This window comes from Ornithorhynchus anatinus, chromosome 2 (assembly GCF_004115215.2).
Source record: "Ornithorhynchus anatinus isolate Pmale09 chromosome 2, mOrnAna1.pri.v4, whole genome shotgun sequence".
In the NCBI taxonomy this organism is placed as follows: Eukaryota; Metazoa; Chordata; class Mammalia; order Monotremata; family Ornithorhynchidae; genus Ornithorhynchus; species Ornithorhynchus anatinus.
In genome coordinates this window covers 30486460-30501706 of record NC_041729.1, presented here as the reverse complement: position 1 = coordinate 30501706, position 15247 = coordinate 30486460, and the positions used below count along the sequence as shown (strand labels likewise).

The 15247-nt window shown below is 41.1% G+C and overlaps 1 protein-coding gene across 1 annotated transcript in view; it reads left to right on the top strand.

Annotated features, from left to right (window-relative positions):
* The window catches only part of USP31 (ubiquitin specific peptidase 31), a 70516-nt gene that overhangs the window by 26512 nt on the left and 28757 nt on the right, over positions 1–15247 (top strand). The window contains exons 2-4 of the mRNA XM_029058238.1: positions 8732–8869; positions 9382–9470; positions 10048–10140. Of these exons, the coding sequence (XP_028914071.1) occupies positions 8732–8869; positions 9382–9470; positions 10048–10140 (320 nt within the window). The remainder of the gene's footprint in view (positions 1–8731; positions 8870–9381; positions 9471–10047; positions 10141–15247) is intronic.

Below are 15247 nucleotides of genomic sequence, written 5' to 3'. Positions count from 1 at the left end.
TCGGCCCCTGAAAACCTCTCTGTTGTACCAGGGATGGAATAATATTTAATGTTTTTGCTGGCTTCAAACTCAGTGTTTCCCCTTTGGCTGTTTTGGGAAGACCTAGTCTATTTACTATAATTGAAGAAAGAGTCTGTGATTTGCAAGGCAAATCAAAAAAGGGAAATGGATGAGGGGGGCAGAGAAGAGGTGGAAAAGAGACCCTCCCTGACTGACTGAAGCAAAATAGACCGAGGAACTATGAAGCAAAATGTGTAGAGGGACGAGGGAAAGGGCAACTCCAGTGAGCAAGCATCTGATGTTGCTGGATGCACAAATACTTGCAGGCAACCCAAATCGACCTTAAACTTGGCAACAGTGCAGGTAATCTTTATGCAAGTGCTGCACAATATCCATAGAGTGCTCATAAGGACACATTGGCACTGTTTTTGTCTCCTGGAAGCACAGCTGCTTCAGTATTGACTGTTTTTGAACTGGGAAAGATACAGGGGGAAAAAAATACTCAGTTATGCAGTTGCACGTGTTTTGGCTAGAATGGTGTTAGGGAATTAGGGCACGTTGATCCAACAGTGCAGACCTGTCGGGGCATAGTCCGCCATGGTATCAGTAGAAATGTGTTTTTGTGTGCCTGCATGCGTGGTGAGAACTACAGTGTGAGTTTCCTTAACACAGGGTTTTGGAAGAATGCAACCCTTGTGTAATGAGAACAGCATGTACCTTTTAAGTCAATCGATGCGTTTTTTTGCATGCTTACTTTGTGCAGAACGCTGTACTAAATACTTGGGAATGAATCCCTTGTCCCTCCCTAGATGGATCTTTTAAGTGACTCCCCTAATGTTCTCTATCCTGTGTCCCTTTTTGTTGCTTTCTTTAGCCTCCCAGGCCAAAGCAGCGGCTTAGTGGAAAGAACACAGGCCTGGGAGTCGGAGGACCTGGGTTCTGATGCCGGCTCTGCCACTCTCTTGCTGTGACTTAGGCAAGGTCACTTCTCTGTCTCAGTTTCATCATCTGTGGGGATTTAATCAATACCTGTTTTCGTTCCCCTCTTAGACTGGGGCCCCCATGGAGGACAGGGACTGTGCCACATCTGATGGTACGTACCCCTGGATTTAGTATAGCGCTGGGCACAGTGAGCACTTAAATATTATTATTGTTCAGGGCACAGCCCCTAAGCCATCAAGTAGGCTGCTTCTGACTGGTAATGCAAGTTGGAAAGGAACCAGAGTAAAAGAGAATATGGAACTTTTGTGACAATCCACTAGGATAACGTTACCCAAAGCAACAGATTATTATGTTCATGTGTCAGAGAATGTTGTCTTACATTTTGATAGACACTCAGTGGCCCAAGGGACACGTGAGTTGCCGCGTTGAAAGCAAAGCAGGCTTTTGAGGTTTCCTTTCCAAAGGGACATGTGTGTTTTCAATTTTCACTTTGTTGATACTTAAAATATTTAAAAGCATATATCCCCTAGGGAAGAGATGTTGGAGCGATTTTTATTGAGTTTCCAACTCCACTGCAGCCAACACACATTTCACACTGCATCCAAACACACATTTCATTGTCCCTGGGGTAGGTGAAAGATAAAGGAATCTTCATTCTTACAATGAAATAGATACCCTGCAACCTTAATAAATGTTGTAAACTTGGAAAAAGGTTGGGTGGATCTTCCACTCTGCAGGCTTCCACTGGGGAAGAATATGATGTGGTAAGCTTTTTAGGCCATTAATAATCCTTTCTGAATTTCTTTCCAGAAGGTGGATTCTTTGTTTTTCTCTAACTAATTTTATATGATAGTGAGGCCCAAACTAGGTTCTGGCCAAGGGAGTTGGACTTAATGTGTACAGCATTAAGACTCAAAAGTTCATGAATTTAGCCTCAGAATTGCCCCACACTTGTTATGCAACTTTGAACAAGACACTTAACTCCACTGTGTTTCAGCACTCATCCATTCCTTTCATTCATTCATTTGTATTTATTGAGTGCTTACTATGTGCAGAGCACTGTACTAAGTGCTTGGAATGTACAATTCGGCAGCAGATAGAGACAATCCCTGCCCAATGACGGGCTCACAGTCTAAACGGGGGAGACAGACAGCAAAGCAAAGCAAAACAGAACAAAACAAAACAAGACAACATCATCAAGATAAATAGAATCAAGGAGATAAACACCTCATTAACAAAATAAATAGAGTAATAAATAATATATACAAATGAGCACAGTGCTGGGGGGAAGGGGAGGGGAGGAGGAGCAGAAGGAAAGGGAGGCTCAGTCTGGGAAGGCCTCCTGGAGGAGGTGAGCTCTCAGTAGGGCTTTGAAGAGGGGAAGAGAGTTTGGCGGATGTGAGGAGGGAGGGCATTTCAGGACAGTGGTAGGCCGTGGGCCAGGGGTCGACGGCGGGACAGGCACGAACGGGGGACCGTGAGGAGGTGAGTGGCAGAGGAACGGAGTGTATGGGGTGGGCAGTAGAAAGAGAGAAGATAGGTGAGGTAGAAGGGGGCAAGGTGATGGAGAGCTTTGAAGTCAAGGGTGAGGAGTTTAGAGGTGTTGAGACACAACTAACAAAAAAAGGAAATAAAAATAAAAATTCCTTTGAGTGCCACTGTAATGTGACTTGTTAGATTTCACCAGTACTCTCTTTCACCTTAGTATATATTTTCATTATGTTTTGGCTAGAATGCTGATAGGGAATTAGGAACTTGGAAGAAATTTTGTGCGTGCATGCGGAGTTGGACGCAGTGAATGCTACAGGGCGTGTTTTTCGTAATGCAGAGTTTTGCAAGAAAACAACCCCATCAACGTTGGAGAAGCGGATGTACGTGAAATAATCAATTGATGGTCCTTGAGTGCTTACTGTGTGCAGAGCACTATAGGAAGCTCTTGGGAGAATATACCATAATAGAGTTGATAGACCCGCTCCTTACCTACAGGGAGCCTAATAAAAGGCAAATTACCGTTGTGTGATAAATTCTCCAACAGCTACTCCTAGCCCATAATTTTATATATATATATATATGTGTGTGTGTGTATGTTTGTATACGTATACCAACATTCTTGACCCATTAATTTGTACTTAATTTTTTATCCGTACATACTTCTGCTATCAACATCCAGTGTTATTTCTTTGTCCTCCAACTATTTGGCAATGGCTTTGTTTCGGTCCTTCTCCACTGTTAAATTGTATGCTCCTTGAGGGCAGAGTTCATGCAGGGTATCCTAGTGGAAAGAGAGTGAGCCTTGGGAGTCAGGAGACCTGACTTTTTTTAAAAAAAAAATGGTAATTTTTTTAAGTGCTTACTATGTCTTAAGCAGTGTTCTAATACAAGTTCATCAGGTGGGACACAGTCCCTGCCCCACATAGGGCTTACAGTCTAAGTCGAAGGGAGGAGGATTTAATCCCCATTCTACAGATGAGATAAAAGAGGTGCAGAGAAGTGAAGTGATTTGCCTAAGGTCACACAGCAGGCAAGTGAAAGAGCTGTGATAGATCAGGTCATCTGTCTCCCAGGCTCATGCTGCAGTGATTGCCAAGTTTGTTTCATAATAAATAACATCATTATTATTATTAATTGTACCCTCCAAACCAGTTCAGAGCACTCAGCACAGGTGCTCAAAAAAACCTATTGGTTGTGCTATAAGGGTAGAGCACCAAATATGAGAAAATAAGACAGAGGAAATATTCACCATGGAAATTGACAAGATGCTCGTGTATTACACAGGGGGTCTAGGAAAAAGAGGGGTAATAGGAAAAGGATTTAGGGGAACAGTTGATAAAAGGATCCACTAAATAAGCGTTCTCTGTAGAAAAAAAAGTGCGGCATGTAGTGAATAAAGGAATATATTCACCATGGAAATTGACAAGATGCTCGTGTATTACACAGGGGGTCTCGGAAAAAAGGGTAATAGAATAGGATTTAGGGGAACAGTTGATAAAAGGATCCACTAAATAAACGTTCTCTGTAGAAAAAAAGTGCAGCATGTAGTGAATAAGGGAGACCTTACTTTTTTTGAATGACTTCTCCTTTTGGCTTGAAAGGCTACCTTTGAAAGTCTGGAAAAGCTAGTTACTTTTTTGACCTTGCTGTTCTTTCTGTGCAGTTGGTGGACTAAGTGGTTTGGGGCTGCAGAGTTGTGCTTAGAATATCTGGAACACAGCATAGTTTTGCCTCCTTTGTAATGCTATTCTGTTGCCTGTTTCTGATGAGAGGATGCAGTAGAAATTCTGTAATAACTTGCATGCATTCATTCTTTCACACACATTGTTGGCTTCTTGTAAATCATCTGTGGTTGAGATTAATGTTTTTCTTGTGCAACATCTCTTTGAAAGACTTCAAAGCCACACATAACTCATTTAATAGCATTCAGGTACTCAAAGCAAGTAGCAAGTGGAAATGGTAGACCGTCTACTGTATTGAAAGAACCACCTGAACTGTAAAAATCGCTTTGAAAGTAACCATTTCTTAGTGAGATAAACCTGAAAGTGTTCTATTAATAGTACACCCAATGCCAAAAAACTAAGGAAGATAACTTGGGAGAAAGAATTAGCCCTTCTAAGTTGTATAGCCCCTTTAGGAAAGGACAGAGTGGTCTTTTTGGATGGAAGATCCCCAGGGGAATTAGAAAGTCAAGAAAGTCAAGTAGGTAAGTGTATTTTAAAAAGAACGGTGTCTGCACACTGAGCAAAACTTCTTATTCTTTAAATTTTTGTTTCTGAACTAGTATATTTTATTTATATTGCTCTTCCAATCTGGTTACAATTTTCCGATGAAGCCAGCCATGAAATCATGATCTAGTGGGGTTAATATCAGTTTAAATCATGCTTCTGAAGAAAATATACATTTTGGGAGTCTCATCTATTATATTGCAAACATTTATATTACAACTCTAACCCCACCTATTCTATCTCTTTGATATTTGACCTCGAGAGGATTTTAATATCTAATAGGGAAGGAAATCAATTGCTGCTTGGCAAGCAAACTGGTAGATGGTCTTTTTCAAAGTTGAATATTTGCACCTGCTGCTGTTCGTGTTTATAATTTGCTACCTGATATTTTCATAGGCTGTATGAAAAGATGCTAAGAGTAAAACTTGTTTTCATTCAGAATTCTATTCATTTGTTAAAAGGAGGTGGGGAGTGAAGCAGTGACAAATGGGTACAATTCAGTGGAAGGCTTTTATGGAGTAACTGTAAGCAAGATGGCATAATTTTAATAGTCCCACACATTTCACAGGATTGACTACTACAGAAATCGACATTCATTGTGAGCAATAAATTAAAGGGAAACAGGTTTGTGGAATGATGTCTGTGTAGATTTAGTATACAATATTAGGTCATTTTGGAACTTGGCAGACCTGTATCCTAGCAGGTTTTTTTTCTTTTTCTTCTTTGACGCTAAGGATCAATCAATCAATGGTATTTGAGTACTTATTAGGTGCAGAGCACAACGTTAAGTGCTTGGGAGAGTACAGTACAACAGAATTAGCAGATTCATTTCCTGCCTCTAACGAGTTTATAGTCTAGAGGACGAGTTTACAGTCTAGAGAATGACTGGCATTTTAAGATATCTGAATTGTAGGTCTAGTTCAGCCACTGACTTTGTGACTGTTTGAAAGTAATCTGTTTTTCTTTGTGTTGAATAAATAAAACTAATAATAAGGATGTAGCCTAAGATAAAGGATTTGCCTTTGGGATGTTTCCTAGTTAGAACTGTGAGCCCCATGTGGGACAGGGACTGTGTCCAACTGGATTATCTAGTATCTATCCCAGAATTTAGTACAATGCTTGGCCCAGAGAAAGTGCTTAACAAGTACCATCATTATTATGTGCTACATTATTTTATTAACAAAATAAGCTTAGAGGTGCCATTAATTGATGAATACATAGTGCACCGTTAAGTCAGTTCTTCTGCTCCAAATTTTAAAACTTGACTTTGGTCAGAATTTCCATGGCTGAGTGGCCATTTTCAGTATTTCTTCAGTTACTTTAAGTATGCAGATACTAGGATTGATTTAATTTCGTTTTTAGCCCTGCTCTACAAGAAACGTTTGCTCCATACTATTTTTTGACAAATACCTTCAGAACTATGATACGCCAGCTGTGTTCCATTTTTTCAGCTCTTACTTGAAGTACAAATTCTAGATCACTTTGACAAATGTGGTTGATGTTCTAATACATTCATAGAGTTATTAACTTCCTTTTTGCTTCTCTAAAGTGAAACATGACAATGGTTTGACCCCAGTGTAATTATTTAGATTAGGATTTCACGCTCTTGTTTTCATTTTGCAGAGGAATTTTATAGTAGCGTGTGTCAAATTAGTCAGAGGTATTTATTGAGAGCTTACTGTGGGCAGAGGCTGTACTAAGTGTTGGGGAGAGCATAGTGCAGCAGAGTTAGTAGACATGTTCCCTGTCCATAGGGCGCTTCAGTCTAGAGATATCAATATGAGCTATGCATAAAGACAAAGCAAAGTGTCACTTGCCTGGAATACATTGGAGTATTAGGTCTGTGTGGAGAGAGGAAAGATTCACTTATCAATCAATCAATGATATTTATTGCACCCTTACTATGTGCAGAATACTGTACTAAGCACTTGGGAGAGTAAAGTATAACAGTTGGTAGATATATTCCTTGTTCTTCACAAATTTACCATCTAGAGGGGGAGGCAGACATTAATGCCAGCTCTTTCCGAAAATAATGGTGCTTATATATGTATATATCTATAATTCTACTTGGTTATATTATTGCCTGTTTACTTTTTAGAGAAGCAGCATGGTCTAGTAGCAAGAGCATGGGCTTGGGAGTCAGAGGACGTGGGTTCTAATCCCTGCTCCGCCACTTGCCTGTTGTGTGACCTTGGGCAAGTCACTTAACTTCTCTGTGCCTCAGTTCCCTCATCTGTAAAATGGGGATTAAGACTGTGAGCCCCGTGCCGGACAACCTGATTACCTGGTATCTACCCCAGTGCTTAGAACAGTGCTTGGCACATAGGAAGTGCTTTAAAAATACCATTATTATTATTAATGCTTTGATGTGTATATATCTATAATTCTGTTTATATTGATGCCTATTACTTGTTTGGATATCTGTCGCCTCCCTTCTAGACTGTAAGGACTGTCTTTATTGCTGAATTGTACTTTCAAAGCGCTTAGTACAGTGCTCTGCACACAGTAAGCACTCAATAAATGCAATTGAATGAATGAATGAATCCTCAACCTCAAACCTATTTTTTGCAGACAGAAGAGAGAGTAGGAAAGTAAAGAGAAGGGCACAATGCCAATTTGCAGGGTTTTTTTCTCTGACTTTTTAGTTGGCTATTTACTCCTTTTAAGTATAGTCCTGGGGAAAGGTGCTGTTTCTTCAGCTAATGCTACATGAAGACAGTTGTTTTCAGCCATTTTTAGAAACTGTACTGCTGGGGTCTTGAGATTTTAATTGAAGTAGCCAGAGAAGACTGAGAGCTAGAACCAAGTAGGCAGAGCAGCAGCAGCAGCCACAGGGATGGAAAGCCAAACTGCCTCTGCTGTTGCCACTGCCATAAATTAATCGGTATTTATACCCACAGGGCCATTTCTTGCTGTGCTCCTGACCAGGTGTGAATGCTGGGAAGCTGATGGCAGCAGCATCGGAATCAAAATTTTTGCTTTCTCTTTGCAGGCCCAACTGCCGATAGTTATGCCCCTTGCTAGAGTCCTCTGAGTTCCTGTCTATTTGGGAGTCCAGCAAGAAGCTGTTCAGTAGAGAGAGAAGACCCTGTGTCTATTACTGCCATAAATGACAGAGTCCCCTATCAGAGACAGTTGTATCCCTGATTGGGTGCCCTAAGTCAGAGGTCTTCCAGCAATGAAACTTTTTTCCGCTTTCCTCTTTGCAAATGTTTGTGGCACCTTTAGTGAATGTAAGATGATCAGACTTAGGGCCCTAGGATCTGGTCCAAACTTGAGGGTTTTAGATACAACTGTTTTCGAGGTTTTTTTGAAGCCTTAATTTGAAAGTCCAGGACTTGTTCGCTCACGGGGCCTCTGAGAGGTCGTAGAATTTTGCCATCACCTTTCATTTCACTGAACAAGCACAGAAACATTCCTGTGGTCAGGAGCACGTGTCCATGAAGATTCAGTGACTTCAGACAGCAGTGTCAGAACTGGCAGAAGTGGCCTCCAAAAGTAGTTGAGAAATACACTAATCTTCCATTTGGCATTCTTGCCCAGTAGATATTATTGGCAGTCACTTTGGAACACTCTCTCAGTCACTTTACTATGCAAAAAGAAGAGCCGGGTGGCCTAGTGGAAACAGCATGGACTTGGAAGTTAAAGGACCTGGGTTCTAATCCCAACTCTGCTACTTTCCTGCTGTGTAACCTTGGGCAAGTCATTTGACTTCTCCATGCCTCAGTTTCTTCATCTGTAAAATGGGAATTTAATCAATACCCATTCTCCCTCTCCCCCTTAGTCTGGGAGTCCCACGTCGGGCAGGGACTGTCAGACCTAATTAACTTGTATCTACCCCAGCACTTAGAACAGTGCTAGACAAATAGTAAAAGATTAAGGAAGGCCAGTATAAAAGGGAATTTCACCGTTGAAGACCTATCCCTCTCCTTTTAACTTGCTTTTAATGGAGCCAGTATATGACTAGTCGAGATCTAGAATTTACATAATTAGGAGCTATGGGAATGGTAGCTTATGGACGAAGACCCTCACTGTTTTTTTGTTTTTGTTTTTCTGGTTTTCTTGCTCAGAGTATTGTGTCAAAAAATGCACTCCAGTATCGAGGAAATTCTCAGCATGATGCTCAGGAGTTTTTGTTGTGGCTTTTGGATCGTGTGCACGAAGACCTCAACAACAGTGTGAAACACAATAACCGAACCCCGCTTAAGGTGAGTCAGTCCATTCGACCTGCTCTGTGTCTGGTTTTGAGGGGTGATGAAAACTCCATTTGTACTTTGTTAAATGGTTGTCAAAACACGGTACACAAATCTTCTAATTTGGTGTAAGATCCAGGGGATAACAAATGCCACGGAGAGAACTGCAATCCTGCTCTCCTAGAACATTTTGAAGTTGTTTTTTTAGTTTGCATTTAAGTGGATGAGGAAAAACAAATGGAAAACTCTGATTCCCACCCATATACCTTGTTTTCTGGCTCCACAGTGGACTAATCAATTAGTGAGTGGTATTTTTTGAGCACTGACTGTGTGCGGAGTACTTACAGTATGGTACTGATAGGCTTACTTGATGTGACTTTGTGAGGCAGCAAAGGGAATGTATGAATTTTTCATGCATCTTTCCATCACTACTGCTACAACCAATCCTGGTCCTTAATCTGGTCCCAGAGGTCATTTTATGTGGAGAGCTATTTCCAATCTGTAAGATTGCGCTTTTGTTTTTTCAGCCACCGTTAGAAAATGATGTGGTGCCAGAGGGACCAACCTTTCCTGTTAGTAGCACTTTTGTACAAGAACTTTTTCAAGCCCAGTACAGGTACAGTAACATGCCAGACCTTATGGGACTTCGTGAGCTCTATTTTATGTGCTGCTAGGATCAATATATTTCTTTGTCCCCGTAGGGAAGCCAGCAGACCCAAAACAGCGTGTCCTGACAGTTCGCTATGTGGTTCTTGTGTGGGCAGGGAAAGTGTATATTTTATTATATTGTACTCTCCCAAGTGCTTAGTACAGTGCTCTGCACACAGTAAGCACTCAATAAATATGACTGAATAAATGATTGGGGGTGGTTGATTCTTGGTGTTTGCTTCTGTAAATCTCTCCCTTAGTTTTCTTCAATTCCCATCGTTGTCACTAAATGTCATTTAAATGACATTTAATGTCACTAATGTCACTAATGTGGTTGTCACTAAATGTCACTTAAATGACATTTAATGTCACTTAAGTGACAGTTTTTGTACTATTTGAACTATTCAAGAGTTTAAACTTTAATGCATGACTAGGTGAAGATCACCCCCTCCCCATACTGTTCCAATTTTTACTATGTTTTGTACTTTTGTAGTAGGAAAAATAAAGCACTCTCCTCTTCCGTATTCTCATGCCTGGTTTTTAAGGTCTTCATTGACATGTCCTCATTGCCAGAAACAGAGCAACACCTTTGACCCTTTCCTCTGCATTTCTCTACCAATTCCTCTACCCCATACAAGGTAAGAACCAAACTTTTATAATGGAGCTATGGATTATTTTGTTTTGGATGGCATCCCCCTGAGCTGCTCTGAGATTTTCCTGCAGCTGTTCGTCAGTAAACACAATGATTGCTAAATTAAAACACCCAGAAGTGCTGCCTTGCAGAATGCCTGCCTGTATTTTGAGGATGCCCAGGTCCTGTAGAGAAGTGAGTGTTTACCTCATCAGCCCATGCTTCATTTCATTCTTTAGGAATCCTGCCAAATTGTTGCCCCTCTCCTATATGTTTTGGAGGTCCTTTGCAGTATTGTGATCACTGTTTCAGGTGAAATCCTCCAACAGCCCAAACAAGGTGACCAGAACTGCACCCCAATATTCTGTGTGCGGACTGAACCATCATTTGAGAAGTATCATGGTGTAGCGGATAGAGCATGGGCCTAGGAGTCAGGTCATGGGTTCTAATGCCGCCTCCACCTCTTGTCTGCGGTATGACCTTGGTCAAGTCACTTCACTTCCTCTGTGCTTCTGCTACCTCATCTGTAAAATGAGGATTGAGACTGTGAGCCCCCATGGGACAGGGACTGTGTGCAGCTCGAATTGCTTGTATCCACCCCAGTGCATAGTACAGTGCCTGGCACAGTAAGTGCTTAACAAACACTACAATTATTGTTGTTATTATTATTATTATTTAAGATGGAGGCAAAATTCTCCTTTTTGTTTCATTTTCAATTGCCTTCCCGATGGTGCTTAGTATTTTGTGGGCCTTTGTGGCTATTGCCGCATGTTGATGACTTGAAGGAAGTGAACAGTAACTCAGAGAGCTCTTTCCCAATCAGAATCTTTCAAAATCAGAAGATTGCTGTGAAATTAGAGGCAGTACTTGGTGATTATGTTCTAAAAGATGAATGCCGGTGAATAAGAGAGATGGTTAGAAAGCTCACTTAATATTTTGGCAGGGATTTACCAAGGAAGCTATTAGACAGGTTTTTATCCCAGACAAGTCAGAGGACTTGGATCAAATTAGGGTGAGGACATGGGACATTTTAGACCAAACCAGTGAACTAGGTGTAAAGAAATCACCAGCAGTAGTTGGCATCCATTTGAGGGTAGCTCAGAGTCCACCATTTTGTAGTTATGCAGTATTTTTTCACTTGGTTTAATTTACCTTATGTTCATGCATATTAAGTTAGAATCAGCGTGGCTTAGATGATAGAGTCTGGGAAGTGGCTTGGGAGTTGGGAGTTATAGGTTCTAGTCCCGGCTGTGCCACTTTTTAGCTGGGTGACTTTGGGCAAGTCACTTAACTTCTCTGTGCCTCAGTTACCTCATCTGTAAAATGGGGATTAATTTTTTGAGTCCCATGTGGGACAATCTTATTCCCTTGTATCTACCCCAGGGTTTAGAACAGTGCTTGGCAGATAATAAGTGCTTAACAAATACCATCATCAACTTAGTCTCTCACCTTTCTGCCACTCATTTAGCTTTGAGATCCTTCTGTTGCTTCCCCCCAGCAGCATAGAATTTTGGGCTAACTGGTCTGTAATGATCTATCACCTCTGTAACCCTTCTATAGAGGAGAATTACCTTGGAAATTAACCCGTCTCCTGGAAAGTGATTGCTTCCTAAAAGAGGTTGTTCACTCTGAGTTCCTTCAAACCCTCAAATGGATGCCAACTCTTGCTGGTGATTTATTTACACCTAGTTCATTGATTTGGTCTAAAATGTCTCATGTCCTCACCCCAGTTTGATCCAAGTCCTCTGATTTGTCTGGGATAAAAACCTGTCTAATAGCTTCCTTGGTAAATCCCTGCCTAAATATTAAGTGAGCTTTCTAACCATCTCTCTTATTCACCGGCATTCATCTTTTAGAAAATAATCACCAAGTACTGCCTCTAATTTCATAGCAATCTTCTGATTTTGAAATATTTGAAGAATCCTTTATTATCACTACTAGCTCTAGTGCTTGTTTTAAGTTGCTGCTTCTCAAACTCCTTTTTACCCTTAACTATCACCCTTTGTTAGTTTCCCTGAATTCCCTCAGGTGCTTTCCATTTTTTACAAAGGATGATTTTTTTCTTCTTAACTTTTCTGGTTTGCCACTTAGCTATGTCTGTTTGCCTGCTTTGTTTTTTTCTGTGGCACACTTTTAAACTATTTTTATTTTTAAACAGCCTTTGGGTTTCTTGTAGCCAATTTTCTTTCATAGCAATTTCTTATAGCTGGTTCCTAACCAAGACTCCCATTTTATTATAGTTTCCCTTTCCAAAACTCAGTATTCTTGAGTTGGATTCCTTCCTCAGAAAGAATGTTAAATATAATTTAATGTTACCTTCTACACCAACTTCTGGTCCACTATTTAGAATGAAATTCAGTATTCTCTTTTTCCTTGTAAGTTCTAGAAATAGTTGTTCTAGAAATAATCCTGTTCAAAACCTCTATCTTAATTGTTCCTTCTTGTCTTAATGCCTTAAGTTTAGTTATTCTGTGGAGATAACTAAAATCTCCCATTAGGTTTGCTTATATCTGTTAAATCAACTTTCACAGCCGAATCTAGTATCTCCTTTTCACTTTCCTCATCTTGGTGAGGTGGTGTATAGTTTAGCTGTAATGTAATACATCCTTTTATTCTTTTTTTAAGCATGAAACATCTATTTACAGAGATTCCAGGATGCTCTCCTTTCCTGGTAACATTTTGATGTTTTTGCTGAATATTGATGATAGGTGCACAGTACTCCCTCCTATCTGCCTTCCCAGAGTTTTTAGCCTGACTTTCTTCTCTCTACCAAGAAAAATATGCAGTCCTTGCTCTCCAGGAGTCTGCAGTCTCCTGGAAGTTGAGGCCTGGGGGAAGTTAGGGGAAGGGGAGACAAACAGAGATAATGGGCAATTACAACCATACAGTAGGTTAAAAAAAAATAAGGACATATGAGTCAGATAATTAACAGAAAGCAGGCAAATAAATGATAAATAGCTATAACTAGACTTGCACTTTGAATCTATAACTGCCCATTTAATAATAATTCTTGTGGTATTTGTTATGTTCCAGGCACTGTAGTAAGCGCTTGGGTGAGAGCGCCCCGCATTGGACTCACAGTCTCGATACCCACTTACAGATGAGATAACTCAGGCACAGTGACGTGCCATGCCCTAGGTCACACAGCAGACAAGTGAGGGAACTTGGAATCCAGGCCCATGCTTTATCCACTGGGCCACGCTACTTCCCCTTCCAAAAATGGGCAATAGGCCCAGCTAGGTGTCCAGCCTGACAAATCATCAATGGAGGGGATAGAGGGGAAAGCATGTGGATTTTCATTTACATTATTATGACAGCAAAATGCCATTGATAAAGGACGTTTTGTTCTGTATCAACAGCAGTCAGTTAATCATATTTATTGAGTGCTTACTGTGTGCTCTGCACTGCACTAAGTGCTTGGGAGAGTACAATATAATAAAAGACACAGTCCCTGGCCATAATGAGTTCACAGTCTAGAGGACATGAGCACCTCCTGGATGTAATGTCCAGTATTCCAGTACAAGATTTTTTTGAGGAGAGGGGTCACACAGTAGACATAAAAGACACAGTCCAATAGGGGAAGTTAAGCAGACATGGAACATTGGCAGTTTTTGTTGTAGGAGGATTTCGACTGCCTATCCAAAGACAGTAATCACCTCTTCACAGTGGCTTCTGGCAGGAAGCCAGATGACTACTGTTGGAAGCCATTTCTTGGAGGATATCCTAATTATGATGGCATTTACTAAGGATGAACTATATCCCAAGCACTGTGCTAAACACTGGGATAGATAGAAGATAACCAAATCAGACTGTTCCCTGTCTCACATATGGTTCACAGTTTGAGGGAGAGCGGAGTTTGCAACCCCATTTTACAGATGAGGGAACTGAGGCACAGAGAGGTTAAATGGCTTGTCCAAGGCCACCAAGAAGACAAGTGGCAGAATTGGGACTAGAGCCTGTTGTGCTCCTGTCACTAGGCTATACAGTCTTCCTTTCTTTGTTGTTGAAATTACTAATGCCCCTAGCACTCTGATTAGGTCTTGGAGCAGCGGTTCAAAGGAGGGTCTGCTGTTCGGCTGCTTCTACCCAGTCCAGAGAACCCTCACAGTTATGTTGTTTCAAGGACAGACACTAATTTTAAGTCTTGGCTAGGTTTTGAGAGATTTGGGGGGAAACAATCCATACTCGGCTCTCTTGTAGCTGTTGGATTGTTATGGGAGCCTTAGAAACCCCTCTGCCTCTCAGTGATCCCAGAGATGGGACTCCCTTAATAATAATAATTGTGGTTTTTGTTAAGTGCTTACTATGTGCCAGGCACTGTATTGCACGCTGCTGTAGATACAAGCCAATTGGGTTGGACACAGTCCTTGTCCCACATGGGGCTCCCAATCTCAATCCCCATTTTATAGATGAGCTAACTGCGGCCCAGAGAAGTGAAGTGACTTGCTCAAGGTTACCCAGCAGACAAGTGGTGGAGCCAGGATTAGAATCTATGACCATCTGACTCCCAGATCCACACTGTATCCAAGATGCCATATTGCTTCTGCTCCTTGGCCTGGAACAGACCCCAGGATGGATACATTTTCCCAAGATAGCCTCTGCAATCCCATGGTTGGTCTGGGATACTCCATTCCTAGATGATGATGGGTAGGTAGTGAGAAAGATGTTATTTTGAGATAGCTGCTTAGTTGCATCTATCTTGCAGTTGTTGTCATAGCAATCCTTTTTTGCTGGGATCAAAGATTATGTGTTTTTTATGGTACTCCTGATCTAAATAGAAAGGTAATAGAACAGGTCCTTTGAATTTCAGATCAGTGCTTGTTAACTCCCCATTCCTGTTCAGGCTTCCAAATGCACTGTTGCAGTCATCCCTCTGCTGTTCCTGTGTTCTTGTCCTCTCTCCCCAACCTTTGGGCACAGGTCTGGGTGGATAATCATCACTATTTCATTCTCAAGATATTAGTAATGTGTGTGAGAGTTATCCTTCCCTGGGGTACTCTAGCCTTTCCTCCTGTAATAATAATAATGATATTTGTTAATGATAATAATAATAATAATGATGTTGGTATTTGTTAAGCACTTACTGTGTGCCAAGCACTGTTCTAAGCATTGGG